Genomic DNA, 15,898 nt, shown 5'->3' with positions numbered 1-15,898 from the left:
AGTCGCCAAACAGATGGCAGACAGCGGCAGTTAGTGCGCACCATCGCCTTTCCAGAGCGCCGGCCAAGCTGGCTCCTTGAAGCCACGCCCAAGGAATGAGGGAAGGCCCCTCCCCTGGCAACGCCCGACGTCTGGCAGGCCAAAGCGCAAGGCCGCGCAAGGCGCCGCAGCCGCGTCTGCTGAAGCCGCGAATAAGCGCCGACGACCAGTGAAGGTACCAACAGTCGGAGCAGCCGAGCTGGGAAAGATGCGAGTGCCGGCAGTAGGGGCAGGGCAATACGACCAAGTGCCGCTGCTACCCAACGCATCGCACGCAATTACCGCGCTGTTCACGGCCATGACGGCGGCCCGTGCGCCGTGGCCGAAGTATCCTCGCCAAGATCCTCGCCATTGCCGTCGCCGCCGTCCTCCCTGTCAGCGGCGTGAACCCCTTCTACCTGTGCTGTGGCGACCCCAACACCATGGCTACGCTCGCCCACCCCCAATTCGGCACACCCTACCCAAGCAAGCCGTCCCGGTGCAAGAAGACGGGCAGGCGGGGCCGGGAGGGGCGAGAGGGAGCGGGCAGGGTGGGGAAGTCAACGCTTTGACCCTGACAGCACAGAGCGAGACTAGCATGATAAGGAGCCAACGATGCAGACCGAATATCTCAACGCGCCGGACAAACATTTGCAAACGGGTATGTGCATTAAAACTGTGCCGCAAGCTACTCCTCGTCGTGTCGACGACAGCCCTTCTAAAGTAGCTGCTTGAATGTGATCTGGTATACTCAGAGACGCCAATGAGGTCTTATGCGCGTGCTGCCCTGCGAGTCGGCCGAGTCCCGCAAGCAAGCCTCCATGCAAGGACCCTTTTTGATCGCGCAAACAACAGTGGCACCCTTGTCACTTGTAGAGAACAGGTCCGTAGCTGCTGCTGTAGTTCAATTTGTTTCTATCTCAGCTCGCTTGTGACCAGCGGCCAGGCTTGATTGTGCCTACCTTTCGCGTCGGTTTGGCCATGATGCTTGGACCCAAGACTGTGACGCGCGGCGCCACCAAGGGCGCTGCGCCACGCTCCATGGCAGCCCGTCGCGTCGGTGAGAACTGGTGTGCGCAATGCAAGCATCGGGTCGGACGCCCCAGCTTTATCCCCTGAAAAACGACCTCATGTGCTTTAATTACATGCATGTTTTAGGTGGTGCACGTCGCCTGTCGGTGCGTGCTGCTGCGGGCCCAGCTGGCTCGGAGAAGTTCGACTACGTGCTTGTCGGGGGTGGCACTGCCTCGTGCGTGCTTGCTAACAAGCTGTCGGCTGATGGAAACAAGAAGGTTCTGGTTCTGGAGGTGCGTGGTTGGGGCGAGCTCCGCTGTCCGTCAGCCTGCCACGGTGCTTGCCAGCTTTCGCCACGGTGTGTGGGTGAGCACACACCCTTATCCCCCTCTCTCTGCACCTGGCTCGCCTTTCCTCGCAGGCTGGCCCTACCGGTGACGCCATGGAGGTGGCTGTGCCCGCCGGCATCACCCGCTTGTTCGCGCACCCAGTGATGGACTGGGGCATGTCGTCGCTGACACAGAAGCAGCTGGTGGCCCGCGAGGTGCGGCCAGTGGCCGTATGGGGCAGGTGGCGTAGCTATGAGCAGTCGAGCAGTGTTTCGATCGCTCGAGGAGGTCGGCCTTGAGAGCAGGGAGGATGGGTGTCAGAGCAGGTTGGCAGGCTAGACCTGTCGCTGCTGGCGGCACCTGCCGCTGCAGCAGGCTGGGAGGCGGAACGGCGCAAACGGTAGCTTGCGCCAGCCGACCGACCCGGTAGTGCAGACGCGCCGCCTCAATTTCCCACATCCGTCATCTGCCCACAGAATCCAGTCACCGAGCACTTCCGTCCATCAGCAAGTCTGCATGCGGCTGAACTGACCACAGCCACCAGCAAAGCCGTTGTTATCCAAATGGTTTGGCTCCCTCCCGTACACACAGATCTACCTGGCCCGCGGCCGCATGCTGGGCGGCTCCTCCGGCTCTAACGCCACGCTGTACCACCGCGGCAGCGCCGCCGACTACGACGCTTGGGGCCTGGAGGGCTGGAGCAGTAAGGACGTGCTGGACTGGTTCGTCAAGGCGGAGTGCTACGCCGACGGTGCGTGGGAGCACAGCGTGGCCGCTGGCACGGCGTGGCGTGGCATGGCGGGGTGTTGGGGGCAGCTGTCGGGCGCGTGCTAAGGAATTTGGGCGGCCTCACCGGCTGGGCTTCACCCACTCTAGAAAAGCAGGCGGCACTTGTGTAATTGGTAAGTTAGCCACACTGCCACCCTGCAGGCCCCAAGCCCTACCACGGCACTGGGGGCAGCATGAACACGGAGCAGCCGCGCTACGAGAACGTGCTGCACGATGAGTTCTTCAAGGCCGCCGCCGCCACCGGCCTGCCCGCCAACCCCGATTTCAACGACTGGAGCCACCCGCAGGTATTAAAATGCTACAATTTGTTTACAGAGAAGGGTTAATGACGCGGTTGTTGACGAGCAGGGCGAGGGGTACTTGGCCAGTGAGAAAGCCCATGTTTTAAAGGCAACGCCGCCGCCCTCGCGCCTCGCCTACCACCCTACCGCAGGACGGCTTCGGTGAGTTCCAGGTGTCTCAGAAGAAGGGCCAGCGCGCCGACACCTACCGCACCTACCTCAAGCCCGCCATGGCGCGCGGCAACCTCAAGGTGCGGGGCGGGAGGGGCGAGGGACGAGGCTCTAGATTTGCGCTCGATGCGTGGAATGGCAAGGACGGCGGAGATGGCCTAACCAGGGGTCTGCGGTGGCGGGGGAGTGCTTTGCGGCTTGAAATCTGCCTGGGTGCGCGGCTGGGAATCTGCTGAAGGGGCGGTTGCCACTACCCTGACATGGGGAACGTAGAGGGTTGTGCTGACATGCCTGGCCTGCCTGCCTGCCGCTTGTCAGGTGGTGATTGGTGCCCGGGCCACCAAGGTCAACATTGAGAAGGGCTCGTCGGGCGCACGCACGACCGGCGTGGAGTACGCCATGCAGCAGTTCGGCGACCGCTTCACCGGTGAGCAGGGGGCATGGGGGTAGCGGGCAGCGGGTGCCGGGCGTGTAATGCATGATGGTGCGAAGGGTAGTCTGACAAGGTTTGACCGCTGACAGCACAAAAGAGCAAACTCACGCAGTGAAGTACCGTATTGTATCGGGACCCATGCACCGCGTTGACGCCCGCCGCGTGCGTTCCACCCCGCAGCCGAGCTGGCCCCTGGCGGCGAGGTGCTGATGTGCTCGGGCGCGGTGCACACGCCGCACCTGCTCATGCTGTCGGGCGTGGGCCCCGCCGCCACGCTGAAGGAGCACGGCATCGATGTGGTGTCGGACCTGTCGGGTGTGGGGCAGAACCTGCAGGACCACCCCGCGGCGGTGCTGGCGGCGCGGTGAGCGGCGGCGGCGTGTTGGGCAATGGGCTGCGAAGTGCGGGGCTGAATGGACGATAGAGAGTGGGAGACAGAGGCCGGGCGCGAAGGGCGATGGGTTGCCTGGTCCAGGCTACAAGCGCAGGGCTACAGGCAGGCCAAAGCCCTTGGCGCCGGGCTTCAGGCATGGGCGATTGGTGTACACACGCGGATTACTCACGTACGTGCCATGTCCCTGCCCTCCGCAGCGCCAAGCCAGAGTTTGAGAAGCTGTCGGTGACCAGCGAGGTGTATGACGACAAGTGCAACATCAAGCTGGGCGCCGTGGCGCAGTACCTGTTCCAGCGCCGCGGCCCGCTGGCCACCACCGGCTGCGACCACGGAGCCTTCGTGCGCACCTCCTGTGAGTGCATTGGGGCTGGCGGGCTGGGGATCTTTGCTTGCAGGTGGGCATTGGGTGGATATATGGAGCGTGTGGTTGGCGGGTTACTGGGGGATGTGGAGGCTGGGTGGCTAGGTGGGTAGGTAGAATGGATGCTCACTACCCCTGTTAATCCCTCGGCTCGCCTGCTGTTGTGGCGACTGAGTTTCAGATGGGGTGCACAGCGCCGCCGGCAACGGCGTGGAGAGATTCGCTGACAACGCTAGCGCCCCCGTGGCGCCATGAGTGTTATCTGATAGTAGCTCTCCAGCATTCAATGGACATTGTTTTGGGTCCAGTCTGCTCTCATGCACTGTGCAGACCTAGCGAGCTTGCCATGCGCCACTGTTAATCCCTCGGCTCGCCTGTTTGTGTGGCGGCTGAGTTTCAGATGTGGTGCACATCACCGCTCGCGCGCAGAGAGATTCGCTGACAACACTAGAGCCCCCGTGGCTTCGATGAGTGTTTTCTGATAGTAGCTCTCTGACACCCTGCAGCTCCAGCCACATGCCCACTCGCTTACCGTGGTCATGAACCAACACTTAGATACCATATCCTGAAGTATTAACACACGTGACATTGCATCGCACAGACACTGCCCACATGCAGCATGACAGACACGCTCAGACCACCAACCGTATGCTTGCGTCGCCTCATCGCGCCGCTGACTACCGTATCCTCCTCTCCTCCACCGATCGCTCTGCCTCGCAGCCTCGCTCTCGCAGCCCGACCTGCAGATGCGCTTCGTGCCGGGCTGCGCCCTGGACCCCGATGGCGTCAAGTCCTACATCGTGTTTGGCGAGCTCAAGAAGCAGGGCCGCGCATGGCCCGGCGGCATCACGCTGCAGCTGCTGGCCATCCGCGCCAAGAGCAAGGGCAGCATCGGTGAGAAGGGCCGGGAGGCAGGGAAAGGGCTGGACGCAGCTTGCGACGGGGGGTGGGGGCAGCGGCGTCACCAGACTGCAAACCGAGAACGGCAGCCGGGGTGGGCTGTGGTGCATGGTGCCCTGGCCGCCGCGTGGGCTGAATGGACATGCACCGGCGCGCTTCCGTCCGCCCGCCCGCACTGCACGCCACTGGAGTTGACCGTGCCCTGCCCATGCCCCTCCACAGGCCTGAAGGCGGCTGACCCGTTCATCAACCCCGCCATCAACATCAACTACTTCTCCGACCCCGCCGACCTGGCCACGCTGGTCAACGCCGTCAAGATGGCGCGCAAGATCGCGGCGCAGGAGCCGCTCAAGAAGTACCTGCAGGAGGTGAGGCTGTGTGTGTATACTGAACGGTATGCTGGGCTGCAGAGAGCCGGCAACTGCAGGAAAGGGTGTCTGCTTCAGTCAGCCCTCTCCTCATTTCGCCGCCACCGGCTTGCGCCGCGCGCTCACGTTGTGCTTGCCACTCCGCCCCAACGCGCTCCCCCGCGCAGGAGACGTTCCCCGGCGAGCGCGCCTCCAGCGACAAGGACCTGGAGGAGTACATCCGCCGCACCGTGCACTCGGGCAACGCGTTGGTGGGCACCGCGGCCATGGGCGCCTCGCCCGCGGCCGGCGCCGTGGTGTCCTCCGCCGACCTCAAGGTGGGGGTTAGCCGCTCATGGAGAACGGCGTGGCGGTTGTAAATACCAGCCCGAACTAACCCAAACGAAGCTAGCTAGCGGAGCGCAGGCAGAGGCGTTAGTTGCAAGCGATAATACTGAGGGGAGGGGGCCGGGGCGTCGTGGAGCAGCAGGATGAGCGGCGCCGGCGATATATGTCGGGGGGGCACCGGTCAGGCAGGCAGCCTGGCGGGGGGGGGGGCATAAGGGTGGGAAATTACGGCTGGGGACCGGCTGGGAGAGGGGTTGATGGAGGGCCAGGCTTGAATTGCAGGCTGGTGGTGCGGGGTCGCAGCGTGCATTCTGGAGCTCGATCGTGATGGAATCACAGGCTACAGAGGAAGGGGTTGTTCGACATTGAGCTTGAGCAACGGTGTATAGTGATTCCCCCTCTGCCACACACACAGACACACACATATACACACGCGCGCGCATATCAGTACACATGCACTGACCTGTACGTGTTCGCGCACACGCACTCGTCCACACAGGTCTTCGGCGTGGAGGGCCTGCGTGTGGTGGACGCCTCGGTGCTGCCGCGCATCCCCGGCGGCCAGACCGGCGCCGCCACTGTCATGGTGGCGGAGCGCGCGGCGGCGCTGCTGCGCGGCCAGGCCACCATCGCGCCCAGCCGCCAGCCCGTGGCCGTGTAAGTTGCAAAAGTCATGGGAGCCTGTGAGGCCCCTCGTTGGTGAGGGCTGGGAGGGCGTAAGGAAGCGGGTTCGTAGTGGAGCTTTGGCCTCGACTGACTCCGGCTACTGCCGAAGAGGCTGCGGCGGCAAGCTGCTGCAGCCATCTGCGTTTGCGGTTCGGAGGGACGGGTGAAACGCACGTGAGTATGGATTCGGGAGCTTGGCCAGGAGACAGCAACTGAAGGCTGTGGCGTGCATTCTTATGGGCGCGCGTTGTGTGCCGTGCGCCGCGCCTGGGTCCGGTATGCGTGCGCGTGCGCTTCCACGTGCGAACGCGGCACTGCCGCTGGCTCAGAGGCTGCAATCGGACCGTGCCGGATGGGGCGTGCATCGGGAGGTGCCGGGGGGCCCATGGGTGTGCGTGTGAGAGTGCGTGTGTGTGTCTATGTGTGTGTGTGTGTGTGTGTGTGTGTGTGTGTGTGTGTGTGTGTGTGTTGCTGTGACGTACCGAACCAGTGCTTGCGCTGGAGAGGTGTGTGCTGCTGCCTTGAGTCAACCTGACGCACTGCCTTTTACTGCGTGTATGCAGCAGCGCAATCGTATGGGGTTGACCTATGTGTTTACTGCGACCCTGCATAAAAGTTTTGCTACATGAATCGGAATAAAGAAAGCACATAATGGACGGTGCTGTAGCCGTCTCACAGGCAGGCATTTCTGAGTGCTGTAGCTGTGAGCCCAAGGGATTTCGGCGAACACATTCCCCGCATGCTTTGCAAGCGGGATTTCATATCTACACTGAAGTGTTCGTCGAAACTGAGTACACAGGCGTGCTCCCGGGTGAATGTTGCTCATGTTTGTGGCAAAAGGCGGGGGATTTTGTGACGCCCGCGGTTGATATAAGTAGACACGAGAGAAGACTACGATCAGAGTGCGAACGTGTGTTGTGGCCAGTGATTTGAAATGCAGTAGTAGTTGTGGTGATGTGGCGCACGTGCCGTTGCTGGCCGTTGGTGCGAGGCGAGTGGACACACCGGTGGCAGTTTTATGATGGTGATAGATGCCTGTGCCGTGGGAGACCAGGCCGGCCGACGTAACGTTGCAATACGACTGAAAGTCTGGACATCTCACGACTTGTCAGCGCCGGTCCTGCACGCAGCTGCACACTGAACTGGCTTGCATGTCAGCACACGTCCGTCTCCCCTGTAGTAGGGACGTTGGTGAAAGGACTTCAATTGACTTTCCGTGGCCAGTCCAGGGTTACCTACGGTATATGGCGTAAAACTACACGTTCCGCCCACACTGTCCCCCTTCTGGATTTGCCGCAACGGCAAGCCCATGCGCAACACCATTCGATCCGTTGTACGGCGATCCACGTCGCCACTTTCCGCCCACATCCCCACCCGCCTGTCGCCTTGTGATAGGTAGGCGTGTGCCCCTCTCATGCATAGTAGCACTCAACACGCCCGCCTAACAAGGAGGTGGCTGCCTTATGGCAGGAAAAGGGCTGATCCCGGGTCGTTATCAACCCAGCCACCTTGACGCGGGCGCCTACTAAGCACACGCCTCTATGTTGGGGGCCTTTGGCATCCCCGCAAATCCGGACGTGGCCGGTTGGGTGGGGTGCACAGTCCGTGCTAACCCGCAGCTAACAAACTAGTCACGTCACTCGCCGCCAATCGACACGTGCACCCTCAGCCCCACGCCCTGCTAGCGCCGTTCAGGCTCTCAGCCTGGCCCCGCCGCCACTGGGGGTTGCGCCGGGACCAGGAAGAAAGAGGCGTGAGAGCGAGCCGCTACAGAAATGGACAACGGTGACAGGCTCTTTATGACGGCTCGCCGTCTGCTGTGTCTTTGTAGCACATTTACGACGTACAGAAGTCATACTGCGCAAAGCCATGGCTTGCTTTTCGGGCAACCTCGCGAAAGTCAATTGTCCATGGACGTGCGAAGGCACCTCTCGCTCCGCCCGAATTTCCCCGCCGCCTATTTACATGCAATAGGCATTAACAAATACTAATACGTAGCAGTCGCCCGCCTAAAAATAATAAATTGTATGTTCCAGCTCCAACCAGGGCAGGGGTGCAGGGGTGCAGGGGGGCAGGGGTGCGGGGTGGCCAACTCGCCCCATGTGATCGGCAACGGTCGGCAACCGCCCCCTATTCCCAGTTGCGACCAGGCCCCGGCCCGATTTCTTTGCATAGACCTATAAGGAGTACCCCATAGAAGACCCCTGGCGCGCCGGGCGACTATATGACGGTGCCGGCTGTTAGAAGATGCGTGCCGCGCTGGCTCACCCAAGACTATCCCGTGTACGGCAAGCTTCCCCGCCCCCCCTCCCGCAGCCGTGCCAGAGTGGAGGGTCGCCAATTCGCAGTCGGGTAAATGTGCAACCTAGGGGAGGTGGCAGTTGTACGGCAAGCATTTGGGAAGCTGCCAGACACGCGGTTATTGATGTGAGTTGGGTACCTGCAACCACTGCGCGCGTATTACTGGGGCCCGGCCAGCGGAGATGTTGCACATGGATGCATCATGGCTACTGGGTGCCGGCGCTTGGCACGCATGAAGACTGGGAGCTGCTAGTTGCACGCGGCGCTGGCTGAGCAAATCTGCAATTGGTTCTTGTGTAGGACCAAGGTGAGTTGATTGGGCTGACTCTCTTTGCGGGGGGGCACACTGGGGGCAATCAAGGCGTGGTGCCAGCTGCCTACGCTGTTTGCACCCCTTGCCTCCTTGTCTGCGTTTGCTTGCGTCCCTTGCCGCCCCTTCAGAGGATTCATTTGCGTTTGCTGCTTGTGGCTTCCTGGTGTCGCACGGCATGCACCGCACGCGCCCATGCCGACCGCAATGCGACCGGGATGAGCCATGCAGCGATCGCGCTGTCGCTACTTCCTCGGCCGCCCGGCGCCCTTGCTCATTTAACCGCATCCATCACTTCCCCGTACTTAGCGTTCTTCGTTCAGTCACCCTGCGCAGCGCACAGCCACAGCCCGCAGCCCAGCTTGCGCGCCGTGTCCTCGCGGTTGCTTTGGGGTTGACGTTGCTTGCCTCGCGCCTATCTAGCGCCATAGCTTCTACGCTGCAGTGCATCACGCCTCCTGTCCCTCCCTCCCTCCCTCCCTCCCTCCCTCCCTCCCTCCCTCCCTCCCTCCCTCCCTCCCTCCCTCCCTCCCTCCCTCCCTCCCTCCCTCCCTCCCTCCCTCCCTCCCTCCCTCCCTCCCTCCCTCCCTCCCTCCCTCCCACCCATACATGTCGTGCTGGGCACCGGTGGCGCTGGTGTTCTCCAGGTTGGTTTCGGGCGCATCCTTTCTGGTAGTCCCAACGCCAGCCCGGCCGGCGTCGTCCAGCCCAGCCATCCCGATACAGCAGCCACCTTCCGTCAGCCAGCCATGGGCGCGACCGTCCACAGCGTTTACCGTCGGTTACGAGGTAACATGTGACTTCGCAACTTGCGCTACTGACTGCCTACTCTCGTGCCGCCTGCAAGCCCACTCCGCCTTCCGCTCTGGTCTAAGTACGCATTAGTTCCGCAACACTCGTCAAAAACGCTGCAGGACGGGGCAATGCACTGAGCGTGGCAGTGTGTAGCGGTAACTGCCGAGCCAGCTGAAACTCAGTCATTGACGTGCGTTGCGGAACTAATCAGTCAAAACTGAGGAAAGCAGGGTCGTACGGTTTGCTGGCTCCACAATTGCAGACATTCTTGCCGCCGGGCTGCCTGCCGGCCGGGCCGGCATTGGCCTCCATGGTTATTCACTCCGGCTGCCCGGCCTAACAGGCGAGCCAGGCGCCCCGCACAGCTGGTATCTGCAACACACGTCAGCGGGGAAGAGGCCCGGCCAAACAGCCCGGTTACTCAGATAGCTTATAATACAATTGCTTTGCAGACGCTAAGGAGAAAGCGGCTTCCAGCTGCTTTTAGGGTGGTCTGGCATTCCTGACACAGGCTGTTACAGAGCCGTTCAAGCCTCTGGAGAGTTGTGAAGGGCCCTGGAACTCTGGAAAGCTCCGCTGGAGCCTTTGAGGGTCTTTGAAGGTCTGTGGAGATAACATACATGCCGCACACTATTTTGTGCTGGCCATTTAGTCCGCCGCTGCCTCGCTCCCCCATTCGCAGGCTTCCGTGTTCCGTGCAAGTGTGCGACAGGTTAGCAGGGATGGCGACCCTGGCCCCGGCCTGATGAGCATGTTATGGCTATGGCCCGAGTGAGCCGTCCTCGGGCGGTGGGGAGGCCACACGTACCCGCACCCGTCTGCGAGGCTAGACCGATCGGTTTAGACCCCCCATTATTGGATGCGGTACTGCCGGATCTGCGCGTGCTGTCCTGCGCAGCCCAGGAGCCTACGATGGTGGCCCAGCGACATGCGGTTCGTGGCTTACAAATAGGGCCTTTTACTGCTGGACTCTGGAGGATTTCCATGCATTGCATCGTGTTACAAGTTGTGAGGGCGGCTCCGCCGCCAGAGAGGGTACCTGCAAGCAGAGAACGGCGGTCTTCGTGCGGGGTTGGGAGGGCGAGCCCGCACCGCCGTGTGGCCACGCAGAGGTAGCGCGTAGCCAGGGACAACGGCGTCAGTACAGACAGAACGAAACTAGCAAAGCAGTGAGCGCGACCCCACGCTCCGCTACTTCACCAGGCCCACTGTCCCATCACACACCCACGCCCATGCCGTGCCCATGCCGCATGGGCATGCTCAAGGGCACCCCTCCGGTGCAAAGCAGGGGTAACCTTATGTGTACTTGCGAGCGGCGACATCTATGTAAATTTACGCAGCTCGGATGCGTTTCCTGTAACTTGAAGTCCATCTTAGCCAAGCAGGCCTTCTGCCAAGGCGCGAGCGGCCCTTGGAAAATGGAGGAACAGGAGAAGCTGCAAAATGAACTCATCGAAACAGGAGCGGAGATACGCAAGGTGTTGGCATCTGCGGACTCGGCGGAGAACGCTGAGGACAAGCGGTACTACAGGGACATGGCGCTCGTGCTGCGGAAGAGGGAGCTGCTGCTATTCGAGGCGCTGCAAGCGCGCGGTATGATGAGGCTCAACACCTGCTCATGGCCTGCTCACTGCGCGACTTGAACTGAGTTAGACCACCAGCTCTAGCATCCCGCGGCGTTTGGATACTAATCCTACTTTGCATGTGCCCCGGCCGCTCCCAGGTCGTGCAGCTATGGCAGCTGGCCTGGGCGTGGAGAGCGCGACACCACCCCGTGAGTTTTCGTGGGTCCAGGGACTGGGTTCACCGCTTGACTGGCAAGAACACCAACTCTCCAATCCCGCGGTGGTTGAAACCCGACAGCAACATACAGAAATGGAATTGTGGGTCTGCGCAGCTTGTGAGACCGAGACTTGTTGCCTGGCCACTTGGGCAGGCGCGCCGAGTTGACTCGCGCCCTTGTGTGCCTGCAGACACCGTTCACGCGGCTGGCCCCGTCCAGCCGCCCCCACCTGACCTACCGCCCCAAAGTGAGCTATGATTGTGGCATGCATTAATCACTCCGGCAGGGCGGGTTTATTTCGGGAGGTACCTATGCCCTCACACACCCCTTAACCTGCGCAAGTTGTCACGCAACCGATGTTGCTTGTCGCCTTGCTCGTAGCGAACCCTACAACCGCCTACCTGGAGGACTGCCTGAAACCCCCCGCTGCTGGCCGTGGCACGTTGTGCGCGATGCTGCTGCATGGAGATGTTGAGGCGCTGCAGAAGTCCTTGGCCACACCTGTGGCACTGGGTTTGCCGCTGCCACCGTTCGCGGCTGCTGAGATGCCTCGCTCGCTGCGACACAAGCTGGTGTTCGAGACGCAGCAGGTCGGCGCACAAAATGGGTGGAACTTGCTGCAGCTACGCGGCTGCTTGCGTGTTATCCCTTCGTGCCGGGTCATACGTTGATGTGCTTGATTGTGGAGACGGGAACGGCACAAATGGCTGCGGGCGTGTTCGACCTCCACAACGGCCGCTTGCTGAATGTTGCTGTCCTAGGACGTGCAAACGTCCCACAATCGGGCTGCACGCTGGCCCCACCTACCCTCGCCAGCCTGCTGCTCACTAGCTGCTGGTGATGCAATCCTCACTCCTCCCCTTTTACCTCTCACCGCGCCCTCCCGTTTCTTCCCATGCATGGGTATCTGGTCGTCACGCGGCGTGGGTTCCGATGCCATGCCGCAGGTGAGTACACGTCGGGGTACGCAGGAAAAGCTATTAAGGCAGTGAGCGTCCGTAGATCGCAAATAGTTGCGCGTAGTAGTGTCGCCGTGCCTCCGGCAACTTAGGCCGTAATAATCAAGCTATGCAGCAGCATTATGAGCCTGCTGGAGCTGGTCGACGTCGTGGTAACGATTGCTGTTCCCCAAGATTGTCTACATATCCTACCACTTAACTACTCATGAATGTAACCCCCCCTGCCTCCCGACCACTGCAGGCCACTCCCAACGAGCTATCTATGCACGTGTACGGCGCCGTGTGCGATGACCTGCAGCCCGCCGGCACTGGCTGCAGCTCGGAGATGTACACTGCGTTCCTCACCCACCGGCTGCTGGAGCGCACATGGTGGCTGATTGCGAAGCACCAGCAGGTGACCTGGCTGGACATGGACCGGAACGTTGCTGATGCCAGCGGTGCCCAGGCCGCAGGCGAGTGCGTGTGGTTGGCATAAGTCATGATGTGGGCATATGGGGTCGGTGTGGCGCTGGGCGTGTGGTGGACGTGTCAACACTTGCACGTGTGAAGACATGCGTGGGTAGCTGCGCGTGTGGAGTGTGCGGGGATCACGTGAAGCAAACACTGGTGGCCTGCTGAGCTTCGACCACTTGCAGTTTACTGGCAGGCGCACAGAAGTAATTAGCGTTTCCCTGTATGACAGTGAGGCTGCAGCGGCCGGACTTCATGGTTTGGGTGAAGAAGGCGCTGCTGTTCAAGGGGGAGGAGAAGGCAGACCCACCAGGAAGCCTGCCCCTCGCGGTGGATGAGCTGACATCGAATACAACGGAGGCATGGGCCGCGGGGTTGCTGCCTGCCGTGCCGCGCCCGTGCATGCTGGCCTACGCTGCCGCCGGTAGCCGCCTTCAGGTATGTACGCACGAATATGCTGCTGTAGTAGCTATTGGTTGCCGTGTCTGGAAATCACTGGATAGATAGCAGGGTGTGCATCAAGGCGTGTGCGCATGTGATCCGATATTCGCGCCTGTTGCCGCAAGCCTACCTGCCTGCCACTCATCGAGCAAGTCTGTCCCTCGTGTGCCTGCCGCAGTTCTTCTGCCTCATTCCTTCGGCCTCGTAAGTGTGCGTGCATGCGTAAAGACGTTTTCACACACAATCGGCGGGTACCATGCATGCTGCTTTTTGTTTTTAGTTAGCAATAAGGGCGCCTACTGGCTGCCGTGGTTGAGAGTCTCATCGTAGCTTCTAAGAACCAAGTCAACATGATTGCACCCGCAGAGACAGTACCGGCAAACGCACCGGCGATGGCAGCAGCAGCAGTGCTGGCAGCGGCAGTCGGCGCGTGCGTGCTGAACCTATCAGCACCGTCCTCGAACTCAGGAGCTTGGAGGGGCGGCTGGCGGTGGTGACTGCCGCCTTCAACATCTGGCGCCTGCTGGACGACTACGCAAACAGTGGACAACTGGTGCCGGCGTTACCCATCGGCGGGCAAAGCATTAAGTCCGCAGCAGCCACGTCAGCTTCCATCCCGGTGCGCTGATTTAAAGCGCGGCACGAGTGGCTTACTGGCACCTGCTGCAACGCGATTCTAGGGTCCTGCTTGTCTTGCTTTCAGCCCGCAATTCACAACCAGGTTGCTGGTGTCTGCTTGTCATCTTGTTGTATTCTTTGCGCGCGACCTGCAGGCTACGTCCGGACTATCGACTAACGCATGAGCGGTACGTGAGCTTTGAGCTGCTCGCAAGGCTGTACGAAAGGCTACGGGGCCCGCAGCACCGGCACGCCATCATTAAGGCCTCCCAGCTCCCGCGTCTGGATGCGGACGGCACTTACTGCACCGGCCCACCCGACACGGAGCAAGAGCTCGCGGCGGCCGTGGCGGGCGTGCTTCGCGGCCTGGCGGCGCTGCATGCCGAAGGTACATGCACGGCACTTAGACGGGGGGCGTGTCTAGGTTGGCGCATACTGCCTGAATAGATGCATGGTGCCCCATCTAGCGACAAGAGTATCAGCTGTGTGCATTCGATACGTGCGGGTATTGCTACTGGCTACGATGATCGCTTCGTGCCACACGCGTGTCCACGCTTGCATATCATGACTACAAACAGGCTACGTGCACCGCGATGTACGGTGGGCCAACGTCATTTACCTGCCAGAGGACGGCCGCTGGATGCTCATCGACCTGGAGCACGCGGGGCTGGAGGGCTGCGACTGCAGCCGGAGCCCGTTCCCGCTGCGGTGCTGGAGCCCCCGGACCCTGCCACCGGACAAGGTCTACAGGGCGGCCAGCGACCTGCGCATGGCGGCTGAGCAGTTGATGTGCGGCGGGCTGCGCTTCACGCTCAGCGATGCCGCGAGCGACTTGAGGGAGCAACTGATGCGAGCGGTCGAGGCGGACAACGGCGGCAGTGGCGGCAGTGGCCTGACCGCTGAACAGGCACTCAAGCACCCTTGGCTTGCGGCTGCTGCAGCCGGGCCTTGGTAGTGAGCGCAGTGAGGGTTTTGTGGCGGTGCGGCATCAAAGTTGACAGGGATTGCGAGCTTGAGCACGAGCAGCCGTGCGGTACTAGCAGTTGCGGCAGTAGCCGGCACACTACGCACCCGGACACGCACTGCTTGCGCTGTATGCGATCGCAGGGGCAGGACAGGAGCAGCAACGGCCACCAGCATGCATGAGGCGCCGCGTACGCCATTGTTAACGGAAAGAGCGGAAGGAGCAGCATCAAGAAGTGACGCTGGAGTGTGGGTTGAGCCCAGGAGCGTGGGCTGTGCGCTTAGGTGCCATCGTCAGGGCGGTGCAGCGCGCAGCACCTCTCAGTTATTACGGTGGTGATATGCTATCTGCAGGGAGATGCGGGGATCTGCCATTTGCAGGCAAAAGGGCAACGGCGGCGACTGGCATCGTACGTGTATGAAGTGTTGTCGGTAGGAAGCGGAAGTCCTGAGGTAGGGTGTGGAGAGCGAGGTTGCGGGAGTCAGCAGAGAAACGGTGACGGCGTGTCGCTCACGGTCGGGGTAGACACCTCGCCTTTCTGGCAGCAAGCAGTTGCGCAATCTGATAGGCTTGTGCTGCTGACACTTGTGGTGCACAGCCCGCGCGGTGCATTCTGGCCGGGGACCAGTGTCGCGTGTTTCTCTGTTGAACTTACATGCCGCACACCATGTCGTGCTGCCCATGTAGTCCGCCGCGTTAGCAAGGCCGCGTGGAGGAGGAGAGCGCGGCGCCGCTCAAGAAGCGGCGCCGGCGCGCAGGTTGAGGTCGGCCGGTGTCTCGTTAGGGTCTTTGCTGGCGAGCGTACCACGGCACAGTGTATGGTAAGCCGCACGTAGCAGTGAGGAGTGTTGTGGCTAGAGGATTTCCTGCTGTTTGGTTGATTGCTGGCTGTGCTGTTGCTTGGCAGCGGGACGTGGCTGGACACATTACGGCGGGCCAAGCCTGTACGAACCGATTCCGGCTATGGCCGGGAGACGAGGTAGATGCTTGCGGCCTCAGACTAGGTACATGGCTCAGCCCACTTTTCCCATGTAAGCGAAGGTATCTTGTCATTGCCGGCCAGGATTCGAGTATCAGACTGCATCAGCTCACGCGCAACAGAGCATGAAGAGCGCTGGGAGTGTGCCATGAGAGCGGCACCACGGAAGCCGGACGGGGGCGGTCGTGGCGCCCTGGGTCCAGGAGGTTCGTTACGGGGTGTGGCCCACGCATTCCGGCACGCAGCA

At 61.5% G+C, this 15,898-nt stretch overlaps 2 protein-coding genes across 2 annotated transcripts; both read left to right on the top strand.

The window, feature by feature from the left end:
- Positions 1–621: 621 nt before the first annotated feature.
- On the top strand, positions 622–7,317 carry CHLRE_12g514200v5 (uncharacterized protein). Its single transcript, XM_001702952.2, has 13 exons — positions 622–1,078; positions 1,177–1,325; positions 1,454–1,576; positions 1,953–2,112; positions 2,292–2,437; positions 2,584–2,682; positions 2,921–3,029; positions 3,216–3,399; positions 3,627–3,781; positions 4,511–4,684; positions 4,913–5,058; positions 5,226–5,375; positions 5,885–7,317. The coding sequence occupies exons 1-13, from the start codon at positions 1,000–1,002 to the stop codon at positions 6,044–6,046; spliced, it is 1,836 nt and encodes a 611-aa protein (XP_001703004.1). The 5' UTR covers positions 622–999; the 3' UTR covers positions 6,047–7,317.
- Positions 7,318–10,752: 3,435 nt separating this feature from the next.
- On the top strand, positions 10,753–15,719 carry CHLRE_12g514100v5 (uncharacterized protein). Its single transcript, XM_043068276.1, has 10 exons — positions 10,753–11,050; positions 11,181–11,231; positions 11,431–11,487; positions 11,622–11,830; positions 12,441–12,651; positions 12,882–13,087; positions 13,269–13,294; positions 13,457–13,711; positions 13,864–14,096; positions 14,287–15,719. Exons 1-10 carry the CDS (start codon positions 10,876–10,878, stop codon positions 14,661–14,663), a joined length of 1,800 nt encoding a protein of 599 aa, XP_042918371.1. The 5' UTR covers positions 10,753–10,875; the 3' UTR covers positions 14,664–15,719.
- Positions 15,720–15,898: the final 179 nt, after the last annotated feature.

Source organism: Chlamydomonas reinhardtii, chromosome 12 (genome assembly GCF_000002595.2).
Source record: "Chlamydomonas reinhardtii strain CC-503 cw92 mt+ chromosome 12, whole genome shotgun sequence".
In the NCBI taxonomy this organism is placed as follows: domain Eukaryota; kingdom Viridiplantae; phylum Chlorophyta; class Chlorophyceae; order Chlamydomonadales; family Chlamydomonadaceae; genus Chlamydomonas; species Chlamydomonas reinhardtii.
This window is presented reverse-complemented; position numbering and strand designations above follow the sequence as displayed.